The 15,042-nt window shown below is 36.1% G+C and overlaps 1 protein-coding gene across 1 annotated transcript in view; it reads left to right on the top strand.

The window, feature by feature from the left end:
* The window catches only part of LOC117317560 (carboxy-terminal domain RNA polymerase II polypeptide A small phosphatase 1-like), a 31,745-nt gene extending 16,703 nt beyond the window's left edge, over positions 1-15,042 (top strand). The window contains exons 4-8 of the mRNA XM_033872385.1: positions 1,512-1,568; positions 2,006-2,098; positions 5,160-5,258; positions 6,679-6,765; positions 7,065-15,042. Of these exons, the coding sequence (XP_033728276.1) occupies positions 1,512-1,568; positions 2,006-2,098; positions 5,160-5,258; positions 6,679-6,765; positions 7,065-7,205 (477 nt within the window). The 3' untranslated portion in view covers positions 7,206-15,042. The remainder of the gene's footprint in view (positions 1-1,511; positions 1,569-2,005; positions 2,099-5,159; positions 5,259-6,678; positions 6,766-7,064) is intronic.

The following is a 15,042-nucleotide window of genomic DNA, read 5'->3' as shown; positions in this document are numbered from 1 at the left end:
TAAACTTTTCACATTTTAAACTTCTTCTCAAGTTCCACCAGTAGGATTGAGCTGAAACTTGCCTGAAATGATGCTGGGATGGTCCTGACCAAGTGTTGTTAATTTTCGGGTCGGTCCGAAATCCAAGATGGCCGCAATTGCCGCCATTTTGAAAACACATTTGAAACTTCTTCTAAAGTTCCACTGGTGAGATTGAGCTGAAACTTGCCTGAAATGATCCTGGGATGGTCCTGAGGAAGTGTTGTTATTTTTCAGGTCGGTCAGAAATCCAAGATGGCCACCATGGCAACCATCTTGAAAAACACATTTTAAACTTCTTCTCCAGTTCCACTGGTGTGATTGAGCTGGAAATTGGTGAGGATGTTAAGGAAAGAGAGCCAATAAAGTGTTGTTATTTTTCGGCTTCGTAAAAACTTTGACATGGCAGCCACGGCAGCCATTTTGTAACATGATTGCGCAATCATTGTTCTTCTGAACAACACCTATTTCAAACTTCTTCTCAAATTCCATCAGTGGGATTCAGCTTTAACTAACCAGAAATGATCCTGAGATGGTCCTGACCAAGTGTTGTTATTTTTCAAGTCAGTCAGAAATCCAAGATGGCCGCCATGGCAACCATCTTGAAAAACACGTTTTAAACTTCTTCTCCAGTTCCACTGGTGCGATTGAGCTGGAAATTGGTGAGGATGTTAAGGAAGGAGAGGCAACAAAGTGTTGTTATTTTTCAGCCTCGTAAAAACTTTGACATGGCAGCCACGGCGGCCATTTGTAACATGATTGCGCAATCATTGTTCTTCTGAACAACACCTATATCAAACTTCTTCTCAAATTCCACCAGTGGGATTCAGCTCTTACTAAGCAGAAATGATCCTGAGATGGTCTTGACCAAGTGTTGTTATTTTTCAAGTCGGTCAGAAATCCAAGATGGCCGCCATGGCAACCATCTTGAAAAACACGTTTTAAACTTCTTCTCCAGTTCCACTGGTGCGATTGAGCTGGAAATTGGTGAGGATGTTAAGGAAGGAGAGGCAACAAAGTGTGGTTATTTTTTGGCTTCGTAAAAGCTTCGACATGGTAGCCACGGCGGCCATTTTGTAACATGATTGTGCAATCATGGTTTTTCCTGAACAACACCTATTCCAAACTTCTTCTCAAATTCCATCAGTGGGATTCAGCTGTTACTTACCAGAAATGATCCTGAGATGGTTCTGGTCAAGTGTTGTTATTTATTGGATCGGTCAGAAATCCAAGATGGCCACCATGGCCAACAGTGCCACTATATACTTGCTACAGAGAATACATACTACAATAATAGAAGGTTTTTAATTTAGAGTCAGATGACCGTTAAGGCCCCTGGGCCTCTTGTTTGGTCTATAAATATTGCAGATTTGATAGTTCTGTACTTGTTTTGTTTTGGTCTATAAATATTGCAGATTTGATAGTTCTGTACTTGTTTTGTTTCAGTCTATAAATATTGCAGATTTGATAGTTCTGTACTCGTTCTCTTTCAGCCTATAAATAATGCAGACTTCATTGTTCCTGTGGAAATAGAGGGAACGGTACACCAGGTAAGTCTCACGCTTTATAATGGTGGAACCTATAAAGACAGAATATTTCCAGACAATAAAAAAATTGTTTTATATACAACCCATGTGTTATCTCCCTTGTTTTTGCAGGGGTTTACAACTATCTGTAACTCCAGGGGTTTTTCTCACTGATTTGGGAAAGGGCCTTTTTGTCTAATTTTGGGAAGAAAATTGGTAAATTGGGAAAGATTTTTTCAGGAGTAAACTGAAGATTTTGTGAATTTGGCTTAAAATATGAAATAATTTCAATTGGGAATGGGGCCGTTAAAAAACCGTGAACTCCTATTGTTTTTCTATAATACAAGGCACTAATTATACAGTGCTCAGTGTGTGTAGACTGGATCAATGTTTATCTTGACCTTTCATTTGCTCAAAACTGTTTGTCTGTGTGAACCCATCACTTTTTCTATCTATTTCAGGTGTATGTCCTAAAGAGGCCTTATGTTGATGAATTCCTGAAAAAAATGGGCGAAATGTTTGAATGTGTACTATTTACTGCCAGTCTGGCAAAGGTAGGGTTTACAAAGTAGTATTTGTACATTTTAGAAAGATAATATATACTGTAGGGGTTAATATGTTCATAGAAATAAAATTATGGTTAAGTAAAATCTGTTGAATTGTTTAACAAAATATGAAATGCTGACACGCAGGAAACGTAGTCCCTGATAAGATGTGTAATAAGTCCCTGATGAGATGTATAATAATTATATAAGTCCCTGGTGAGACGTATAATAAGTCCCTGATGAGATGTGTAATAAGTCCCTGATGAGATGTGTAATAAGTCCCTGATGAGATGTGTAATAAGTCCCTGATGAGATGTATAATAAGTCCCTGGTGAGATGTGTAATAAGTCCCTGATGAGATGTGTAATAAGTCCCTGATGAGACGTATAATAAGTCCCTGATGAGATGTGTAATAAGTCCCTGATGAGATGTGTAATAAGTCCCTGGTGAGATGTGTAATAAGTCCCTGATGAGATGTGTAATAAGTCCCTGATGAGATGTGTAACAAGTCCCTGATGAGATGTGTAATAAGTCCCTGATGAGATGTGTATTAAGTCCCTGATGAGATGTGTAATAAGTCCCTGATGAGATGTGTAATAAGTCCCTGATGAGATGTGTAATAAGTCCCTGATGAGATGTGTAATAAGTCCCTGATGAGATGTGTAAAAGTCCCTGATGAGATGTGTAATAAGTCCCTGATGAGATATGTAATAAGTCCCTGATGAGACGTATAATAAGTCCCTGATGAGATGTGTAATAAGTCCCTGATGAGATGTGTAATAAGTCCCTGGTGAGATGTGTAATAAGTCCCTGATGAGATGTGTAATAAGTCCCTGATGAGATGTGTAATAAGTCCCTGGTGAGATGTGTAATAAGTCCCTGATGAGATGTGTAATAAGTCCCTGATGAGATGTGTAATAAGTCCCTGGTGAGATATGTAATAAGTCCCTGATGAGATGTGTAATAAGTCCCTGATGAGATGTATAATAAGTCCCTGATGAGATGTGTAATAAGTCCCTGATGAGATGTGTAATAAGTCCCTGATGAGATGTATAATAAGTCCCTGATGAGATGTGTAATAAGTCCCTGATGAGATGTGTAATAAGTCCCTGGTGATATGTGTAATAAGTCCCTGATGAGATGTGTAATAAGTCCCTGATGAGATGTATAATAAGTCCCTGATGAGATGTGTAATAAGTCCCTGATGAGATGTGTAATAAGTCCATGGTGATATGTATATTAAGTCCCTGGTGAGATGTGTAATAAGTCCCTGATGAGATGTGTAATAAGTCCCTGATGAGACGTATAATAAGTCCCTGGTGAGATGTGTAATACGTCCCTGATGAGATGTGTAATACGTCCCTGATGAGATGTATAATAAGTCCCTGATGAGATGTGTAATAAGTCCCTGATGAGATGTGTAATAAGTCCCTGATGAGACGTATAATAAGTCCCTGGTGAGATGTGTAATACGTCCCTGATGAGATGTGTAATACGTCCCTGATGAGATGTATAATAAGTCCCTGATGAGATGTGTAATAAGTCCCTGGTGAGATGTGTAATAAGTCCCTGGTGAGATGTGTAATAAGTCCCTGATGAGATGTATAATAAGTCCCTGGTGAGATGTGTAATAAGTCCCTGGTGAGATGTGTAATACGTCCCTGGTGAGATGTGTAACAAGTCCCTGGTGAGATGTGTAACAAGTCCCTGATGAGATGTGTAATAAGTCCCTGGTGAGATGTGTAATAAGTCCCTGGTGAGATGTGTAATAAGTCCCTGATGAGATGTATAATAAGTCCCTGGTGAGATGTGTAATACGTCCCTGATGAGATGTGTAATAAGTCCCTGATGAGATGTGTAATAAGTCCCTGATAAGATGTGTAACAAGTCCCTGGTGAGATGTGTAACAAGTCCCTGATGAGATGTGTAATAAGTCCCTGGTGAGATATGTAATAAGTCCCTGGTGAGATATGTAATAAGTCCCTGATGAGATGTGTAATAAGTCCCTGATGAGATGTATAATAAGTCCCTGATGAGATGTGTAATACGTCCCTGATGGGATGTGTAATAAGTCCCTGATGAGATGTGTAATAAGTCCCTGATGAGATGTATAATTAGTCCCTGGTGAGATGTGTAATACGTCCCTGATGAGATGTGTAATAAGTCCCTGATGAGATGTGTAACAAGTCCCTGATGAGATGTGTAATAAGTCCCTGGTGAGATATGTAATAAGTCCCTGGTGAGATATGTAATAAGTCCCTGATGAGATGTGTAATAAGTCCCTGATGAGATGTATAATAAGTCCCTGATGAGATGTGTAATACGTCCCTGATGGGATGTGTAATAAGTCCCTGATGAGATGTGTAACAAGTCCCTGATGAGATGTGTAATAAGTCCCTGGTGAGATATGTAATAAGTCCCTGGTGAGATATGTAATAAGTCCCTGATGAGATGTGTAATAAGTCCCTGATGAGATGTATAATAAGTCCCTGATGAGATGTGTAATACGTCCCTGATGGGATGTGTAATAAGTCCCTGATGAGATGTGTAATAAGTCCCTGATGAGATGTATAATAAGTCCCTGGTGAGATATGTAATAAGTCCCTGGTGAGATATGTAATAAGTCCCTGATGAGATGTGTAATAAGTCCCTGGTGAGATGTGTAATAAGTCCCTGGTGATATGTGTAATAAGTCACTGATGAGATGTGTAATAAGTCCCTGGTGAGATGTGTAATAAGACCCTGGTGAGATATGTAATAAGTCCCTGGTGAGATGTGTAATAAGTCCCTGGTGAGATGTGTAATAAGTCCCCGATGATATGTGTAATAAGTCCCTGGTGAGATGTGTAATAAGTCCCTGGTGAGATGTGTAATAAGTCCCTGGTGAGATGTGTAATAAGTCCCTGATGAGATGTAGAATAAGTCCCTGATGAGATGTGTAATAAGTCCCTGGTGAGATGTGTAATAAGACCCTGGTGAGATGTGTAATACGTCCCTGGTGAGATGTGTAATAAGTCCCTGATGAGATGTGTAATAAGTCCCTGATGAGATGTGTAATATTATTTTGCAGTATGCTGACCCAGTGGCAGACCTGCTAGATAAATGGGGTGTGTTCCGGGCTCGCCTTTTCAGGGAATCCTGTGTCTTTCATCGGGGCAACTATGTTAAGGTAAGAGCAGTATCTACGGATCAAATTCCACACAGGTTTTTGTACCTTATATATTTCTGTGCAGAATGTTATGATATGTACAGTGTATGTACATTACACTGCAGCTCCACTATATAACTTTACCGAGCTCACTTGAAGGTTACATGTCTATTACGTATACTTCCAAAGCTTTATTATGACATCATTATTGTAAAGTCATAATTGTCACATCGGTGATAACGAGAGATGGTTGTTGGAAAGACTGTTCCGTCTTTGATGATAATAATTTGTTTATTGATCGTATGAGATTCAGATTCTTTATTTCTTTGTGTTTTTCAACACATCAGAGAGACATTACAAAACAATACAATGTAATATAGTATGACGCAATACACAATACAATGTAATATAGTATGACGCAATACACAATACAATGTAATATAGTATGACGCAATACAAAACCATACAATGTAATATAGTATGACGCAATACAAAACAATACAATGTAATATAGTATGACGCAAAACAATACAATGTAATATAGTATGACGCAATACAAAACAATACAATGTAATATAGAATGACGTTTATCAGAAAGTATAGGAATGTTGTTTACATGAATTGAAATGTATGTCAGGACTCAAACTTTTCATAGTCATTCGGGCCAACATTTAGAAATTTTACATAGACCGGCCAGGTTTTCTATAGCCTCGGGCCATCGGACCACCTTTACTTTCGAACACTGCATGAGAGAGACATTACAAAAGAATACAATGTAATATAGTATGACGCAATACACAATTACAAAAGTACATGTTCATTACACTGAATATACACATATATGTATACGTACACTTTAGTATTACTATATATTATAAAAATGAACGTAACGTTATTATGGCAGTACACAATAGTTCACGTACGTTATAAATAGACCAGTAATATATAGTAAATTAAACAATTAAATGGCGTTATTACGTTGTTTGTCACTTAATAAAGGATACGATGGGATAAAGCGACATTACCAATGACATCATCGCTGTACCCACTTCATTAATTATCCAATTGTCCTAGCTGAAACTTCATACTTCATACTTCATAAAACTGACAACCATCACCTCTTGTACGAGCTCAAGGAGCTGGGATCACTATTGAGCGCACTGTCACTATACAAGGTTGATATTTGTGACTCTTGTTGTGAGGGGATTCATATCGTCAGTGATTCCTTTATTTGTAGATATTGTATATTGTACTTACACGTTGTGTGTATACTGTTGTTGTGAGGGGATTCATATCGTCAGTGATTCCTTGTAGATATTGTATATTGTATTTACACGTTGTGTGTATACTGTTGTTGTGAGGGGATTCATATCGTCAGTGATTCCTTGTAGATATTGTATATTGTACTTACACGTTGTGTGTATACTGTTGTTCTTTACAGGATTTGAGCCGACTTGGGAGAGACTTGGATCAGGTGGTAATCATTGACAACTCCCCGGCATCTTACATCTTCCATCCAGACAATGCTGTAAGTCCTCCATATCAGATAAACACTAGAGAAATAAATCGTTGAAAGTTTTAAAAATTGTTTTAGAGACAATTATTATGATGTTTAGTCAAATCCAACCAGGTGATCATGAGCGGTACAGGCCCTCTGGGCCTCTTGTTTAAATTGTTTTTGAGACAGTTATTTTGGTGTTTAGTCAAATCAAACAAGGTGAGTGGTACAGGCCCTCTGGGTCTCTTATTTAAATTGTTTTTGAGACAATTATTTTGATGAATCTCTAATGTCAAATGAATATTGTTACAAGTTTTTGGCTGTTGTAGGTACCTGTGCAGTCTTGGTTTGATGATATGACCGACACAGAACTGATGGATTTAATACCGTTCTTTGAGGGTCTATCAAAAGTGGATAGTGTATACACACTTCTTCAGAATGCCAATACAACTAACACAGATTCTTCATAGTAGTGGCTTCATTGACCTCAAGGTCAAGGTTGTAAGTGATGACCTTGACCAAACTTTTAAGGTCTAGCTTGATGGTGATGATCATGCATTTGACCTTTTATATTTAACATATGCAAAGTTGACCTCATAGAAACATTTTTGATGGGACAGAAAAGGAAGACATTTACTGTGAGGAGTTTTCTGTCTGAGATCGCAGCAGGGACTGCCAACTTCTGGTCACATGTTTTTGAGGTTGTGATTTTGTGTTTTAAAACAAACAGGCATCGGAGAACAGCATACTACCATCTTCACCAGGGAACAGTATCAACTGACAAAGCTGCAACACAAAATATTTTTGTCATTGCAGAGTTATGGGCCCTGATTCTTTTTCAAAGTGGAATTCAACGTGGCCTGCTTTTAAATGTTACGGGTGGAATTAGTGGTACAGAGTTACCAGACTTCTATCCAACGGCACAAACCAACTTGTAAATGTGACACGTGTACATTCTGACGGGATTATAGTGCTGTTTGTGCTACAGGGCCATGTTCAATCTTTATACATTGTTAACCTGTATCTTAGTGATGATTGTATAAGGGGTCTGAAGTCCTCATAATTAACTTTCAGGTGTATGTAAAGCTACCGAGTCAATCAACACTGACGCTCCAGGAAATGAGATGATCACAAACAGGCGATGTCCTTGCCTTTCTTAACTTTTCAAGTGAAGAAAGAAAACACCTCTTGAAAATCACTTTATATTAGGCGTTAATGTATTGTCTTGACTTATAAGAAAAAGAATTGTACTACTGATTATATTTTTTTTACTTGAGGCAGGACAGAAAACTGGGTTTATTTGTTTATTAAGTAAGGCAGGATGCTACATATCCTCAACTAGGGTGAAGTACAGGAATAGAAATATTCTTGACATTTGTGAAGGAAGGATCTTCATTCTTCTGAAGTCACATTTATAATTCCTTATTTTTGATTGATATTTGCATTGGTAAGTTAAAGCTTTAATGATAAAAAATCATCATGATTTTTAGGTATAATACAAATGTAGTAGATTCAGGTGTGTTTTTAAAACAATTCATTAAAATTTCAGAAATAGCCTTCATTTTTCTAAAAGGTTTGCTAGATTTTTGAAAATATTCCTTTGATTATCAAAGATTTATGAAAAATGTTCTCGTGAAGGAATTATTAAGAGTTTTTGAGACATTTTACTGAGCATTGAAGCATACCAGTATACATTTTCAAAATTCTCATTTGTAAACTGTATTTTGAATATCAAACATTGCTTCCGGGGTTGAAATGTGATCTTGAATGAAATATTCTTAAATAAAGGGAGGTAACTCTCTTTGCATGTGCATCCTCTCAGTTGAGGTACCTCTGAGGGATGGAAACCTTCCTTAGTGAGAAGAGAATGTCAACATGTTCTTATACAGTGAGGTTTTCTAATATGTCTTACACCTGTTGAATGCCAAAACTGATTTTTACATTTGATAATCGTGAAATTGTATGAACCTCTGTTGGACTTGGATCCTTTTGTTATTGAGCTCCTTTGTTTCCTTCACTTTGGGCTGTTTTGGGTTTGTTAAGGGAATGGTGCTCTTACTTCACCGTGATCAGTGTGTTATTTATGTGTGTGAGGATGATGGGAAACAGAGCGGATGAGAAGATCATGTTTTATTGTCAGCTGTGAGCGATACAAAACTTCTTCCTCCAGGTTTTACATTAGTACTCATGAGAATGTTTTGTTAAATTTTCACATTGATGGAAGCAGATGTGACGGGTTTTCTCTGGTAAAAATTGACTGTATGAAGCAGCTACACAAAAAGCTGTTAAGATTTCTCAAGAAAGAGGTATACTGTGAAGATGGTCCTGAACATAAAATGAGCAACACAAGATTTTTTGATACCTAATTCTCCAAATTATTCAGTACATTTATAGTCCTCTAAGGTGTGTGTGTCCTTGGTCACCCAGTTAGGCATTTCTACCCTGAAGTTCACGGACCACACTTAACTTGTTGTAAAGTTGATTTCTTCACCAGTTTCGACATTTCGATAACAGTGCCTTATATAAGCTAGCTGTACATTTGTATGTACACGATATATTGTTCCCCATGGGACAGCTTTGTACAGTCGCTGTATTGTACTTCCCAACAATTTCTCCCTGACTACATGCCTATATATATCGTGATGGTCACTAACTAACAAGTGTTCGTGTATGAAGTGTTAGCTTAGAAAACAGTGTCTGAAACATTACTACTAAGGTAAATATTTACCTCAATTAGAATCAATTACCCAGTTAAATTGATGACAAATTTTTAATTGCAATCAATATCAATTGAAATGGCATGAATGTCCCGTTGTTTTCAGAATTTGAATGTTCATTATATATGTAGAATTTTTTTATCTTTGTAAATTTCTTTTGAAGAGTTGCATGTAACATGTGGTACCTAGTGGCCGAGGCCTTTTATTTGAATATCCCCTGCATGTCATGTAATTCTTAGATCACCAGCAGAATGTGTTTGTCTGCTATAACATATTCCTGGTCATCAAATTTCATATTTATATGATTCATAGAAATGGAATGTACAACAGTTTGTCTACACCACAAGTTTCTTCCTTGGTCAAGTTTAGTGTTAATTTAGTTATATCACAAAGCTCTCGTCTTCTACTAAGTTTTGTATTAATTTAGTTATATTCACAAAGCTCTCGTCTTCTACTAAGTTTTGTATTAATTTGGTTATATTACAAAGTTCTCTACTTTTTGCCTCTTTCTTTTTTTCTACCTCTTCCTCCGTTTGGCTGGCAGCTAGCTATATATAAATTTGTGGTGCAGGGACCGTCTCACACAATAGGTCGCTCAGGTCAAAGGTCAGAAATTAAGAGGTCGAGGGGGGGGGGGATGGATTCACAGATCCTGTTTATATTTCATAGTGTAAATTAGTTTTCCTAAACACAATTAAGTTAAATTTAGATCACATGACTTCCTCAGGTATGGAATATACGCATACTGCGTAAGAATTAGATGAGACTGTACATTCTCTGAGTTAATTTTACTGCTCAAATATGTTTAATGCAGAACGAAAAAAACATTAAGAATAGGTTTTAATGACTGATAAGAGGAAAATTGCCAAGACCAACAATCACGGCTGGTATTGACAGGGATCCGGATTAGACAAGGATTTAGATAAGACAGGGATCCAGATTAGATGGGCAAGTTTAGCAAGGTTATACTGTACATAAAACTTGAGTAAAAATTTGAACTGGAGGAGGGGGTAGGTTTTGTGGATAAGGCGTGGTTACAGCAGGCATTAGGTTTTGAGGAATGATTAGAGCTATAGGTTTCTTTGGTGATGCTGTGATAGAAGAGAGTAGATTTTGTGGAGAATGCTGTGAGGATTTGAGGAAATTTGTAGAAGTTGTGATCAGCCAGTGATCACAACTTCTAACACCTGATTTTTAGTATTCATCACTGAGCAATCAGATGTGCGGACAACATACAATCTAGGGAATAAACAAGACAGATTTCTGAATTTAATTTCGAAAGACCTTGCAAGATAAACATGTTTATAAAATGTTTTGCTGCATAGTATTAACTTTGATGTACGTTGACAAAGTTGTTTGTAAATTGTGTTTCTGTAATTACAAAGAAGTTTTATAAATTATTGAAGTATATTATAATCTTTAACTTCTGGTGAAGGAATTTCATCCAACATATATTTTACTTTTGAAATATATCCCTTACATTGAGTAGGATGCCTTTTAATTACCTTACACCTAGTACTAACCCCTTCAATATTAAGTCTTACAATATTATATTTTAATCCTTAGGGAGAATGGCATCGGAAACATAATAAACAATGTCGTATTTGTAACAAAATTACAGATCTTCAGATGCTCACTACATTTAAAATCAGTAGAATACACATCTAGGGTTTCTGATAAAGTAAAAAAAGAACTATTATGAAATGGAAATTTCTGCTAAAGTTGTCTTCTCATTATTTTGAAATGTACAATTTATCTTAAGTTGACACTGAAATAGTTACTATGGAGATATTATTTGTGCCCTTTTATGAACAACGCATGTGTCTGTGAGAGTGTCCACAATGAAATGTGATTGGTATGCTGTATTGTGTTAAGTGAAGTACTGACAGGAACTTGCCACTAAACATACTGAAAAATATTAGAATCCAATATATTTTTTCATTTGGAGTGTTGGTCCCTTTCGGTATTAAATGTATATATAAATGGTTATTGTCAAGCCGAAAAAGCAAAATTTTAACTTGTTAGAACAGCAGATTTTTAGATGAAGCTGAAAACCTCAGCATGAGCTCAAAATAATATTGATTATACAGAGTCTGTCTGTTTGACAGGGTCGATACCAAAATATTTCATGGCTACTTTAACAAGCAGTCACATAAAAAAATAGTCTGGTGTTACAAATCGTTGTACATAGCACAAGAGGCAAAGAATATTTTTGCTATATTAATTAGAGATAATAATGTTATATAATATATATCTATATATAATGCCTTTATACTGGTAACTATGGTACATTGATTTGATATTAGTATGTTTTCATAGTTTGTAAATCCCTTGTGGTTTGGTGATTTACAGAGTGAAGGGAGGGACAATGTGATTTAGTTACCCCAAATAATACATTTCATCAAATATTTCTTCGCCTTTCCTTACATATTTATAACCAGGGAATCTGGTGCTATGTATATCTCCTGAAATCAATTATTTTATTCATTTTACAAGGTTTTAAAATCATTTTCGAATTTGGTAAATTAAATTTTATTGCTGCATTTTTATTTTATATATTTTTTCCAATTTTGGCGACATGATAAAGGAGTTCAGTTGTTTGTCACCATGGTACCATTTTCCCAGTTATCTCCCCTTGTTTTGTGCGTTTTTGATTCCTTTGACAGTTTTTTTTACTATATTCACTATATTATCTGTACCACTGTATATCCCTGGCCAGGTCTTCTAGCTCTTACCTCCCTTTGTATGTTTAGATATTTCCCCCATGTTTGTTGTCATTAAAATGTCAGTTTTATAAGGTTATGTTTCATTGGTTTGTAGCCGTTCATTCAGTGTGCAGTGTTGATACTATGTTGTCCTCTGCATGTTGATTGGGTTCTTTTTGTCTGGGAAACCATTGTTTGTATTCTAAGAACACTATATTACTGAAATATCTCTTATATATATATATATATACCTGTGTTGTGTTAAAGATGTTACATCGCCGACAGAATACACTGCTTTTCCCAAAAATGCATGAAATGGCACCTTCAGTATAGAAATATGATGTATATCAAACTAACATGAACAAACGAAAAACAATAATAACTCTCCTAATAATGAATGTTCATAATGTAAGACTGCTATATAAAAGATAGAGTCGGAACACAATAGAATTTCTCCGGGATGCAATAATTATTTATCCACTTAAAGTTTAGAAGATTAAATGAGAAACTCCAATCTGTAAAGGCCGTTATTAGAATAACTTCTGGTTTTGTATAAAAATATACACAACAGCCTATTCTTGTTTCTAATCAATCATAAGTGCTCTTTGTCAGAGATGTAGCATGTTTAACTCTGAAGTATGCTGATACATAAAACATACGAACAAGGGCATTTAATACTTAATCAGTGCTCAAATTACCTGTACTTTATTATGATGTCACAACCTTTAGCCCAATAATAAGATAGAAGTCTCCTGTATAGATCTATGGATGTTAATCCAAAATTAATATTAATTATGTAAAGTTTCCTGTATAGATCTAGATCTATGGATATCAACCCAATATTAGTTATGTAAAGTTTAATGTATAGATCTATGGATATAAATCCAATATTGATATTAATTATGTAAACAGACCCAATCAATTAAGGATGTGAATAATAATATGGACATTTTTATATACCGGTAAGTTTTCATTTTATCGTTAGATTTATGATTTCAGTCTTGAAATTTCTCATTTAAGTCACTGGCAAACTGGAGAAAATAAAAATAAAAAAGGTACATGATGAATTTCATCAATCTGATGTGAATGGAAATTAATAATGATTTTCACAGAACCAAGATTTGTTGTGAATATTCCTGAGAAGGATATGGTTTCTCTGGCTGATACATGAAAACTAAAATGTTAATATTCTGACAGTGTAAGTCACACCGGTAGTTGAGATATTATGATATTGTAGCTACAGAACCTTAGAACTAATACATCTATGGCTAATGTTATCTAATGTCGTGTCATAGGACGTTTTCTGTATCGGTAGTTATAATACCATGATTAATTTTGTGATCATTCTTTTGACTTATTACAGGGGAGTTATTTGATAAAGCTTTATTAAAAACACGAGGCCCTAAGGCAAGTACCAGGTAGTCAGATATTCTCTGTAAAAATCAATCCCAGATATTCTACACAATCCAAATATTATTTCAAAATTTGGCCATTGATTTCTAAATTTGAAATCAGTCATAACGGACGTCACATTCTCTGTGCTACTTGAGTGTACTTTCATGGGAATATCAACAATGGCACCCTCATATTGAGAATATCAACCATGGCACCCTCATATTGAGAATATCAACCATGGCACCCTCATATTGAGAATATCAATCAGGGCCCACTTGTTCAAAAGGTGTTTAGGCTAATCTCAGTAGAACAACAATTGTAAAATCCTGATAAAATCATTTCTAGTAAAACCAACTTGACAGTTTTATGTAATTGCATGTATAGTATTTGTCAATCTTTTCCTACCTGCCTATTTTACGGAATACACCTACTCCGGTGTTGAAGTAAATGAGAAATGAGATTTCATTTTCAAGTGATTAAGTTTGTCACCTTTTGAACAACTGGGCTCTGATTGAAGCCTCAATATGATATAATCGTCATGGAGTTGACCTGAATACAGTTTCATTGTCCAGGTGTTGGCCTCAATACAATGTAATTGTACCGGTAGTAGCCTCAATATGATGTCGTCCTTGGGATGGCGTTGATAAGATGCCTTTCTAGTGGAGGCCTCAATACGATGACCTCAGATAACCCCAATATGATGTCATTGTCCAGGTGTTGGCCTCAATACAATGTAATTCTACCGGTAGTAGCCTCAATATGATGTCATTGTCCAGGTGTTGGCCTCAATACAATGTAATTCTACCGGTAGTAGCCTCAATATGATGCCCTCTACCTAGCTGGTGGCAGCCTCATTATGATGTCATCCTTGGGATGGCATCGATAAGGTGCCCTCCTGGTGGAGGTCTCAATACGATGACCTCAGATAACCCCAATATGATGTCATTCTCCAGGTGGTGGCATCAATATGATGCCCAATTCCTGTTGGTGGCTGCGGATGGGGACCTCCTTATATATTTCCTAATGGAGTGAGTTATATGGCCAAGTGCACATCCAGGAGAGGTCAAGGTCAAGGTCAAGGTAGTATCCAATAGAACTGACAACTGTTGGAAAGCCTAAAGGGGAGGAGAAAATTATACTCCTAATTCTTACATTGAGACAGATTCTTTTAATTTCAGGAGATGTGAAGAAATATTTTTTGAAATCAAAGAATTAATTTGAAATGTATAATATATACCTGGACAGTACTTACGTGTACCGTATTATAACCTGTACTATATGTCAGTAACTTTCTATGTCACTATTGTCCAATTCTGAAGATTGTAATAATGATGAAATTTGTTTTATAGCTATTTTTTACCATCATGGGAAAATCTACCAATTGATAGTCTCATTATTGTATAGAGTTGTTCATCCATACTTTGTAGATAAAGACTATTTTGTAATACTGCACATTGCTTCATCTAGAATAAACCAATTATCTTCAGTCA

This window comes from Pecten maximus, chromosome 19 (genome assembly GCF_902652985.1).
Source record: "Pecten maximus chromosome 19, xPecMax1.1, whole genome shotgun sequence".
Lineage (NCBI taxonomy): Eukaryota > Metazoa > Mollusca > Bivalvia > Pectinida > Pectinidae > Pecten > Pecten maximus.
This window is presented reverse-complemented; position numbering and strand designations above follow the sequence as displayed.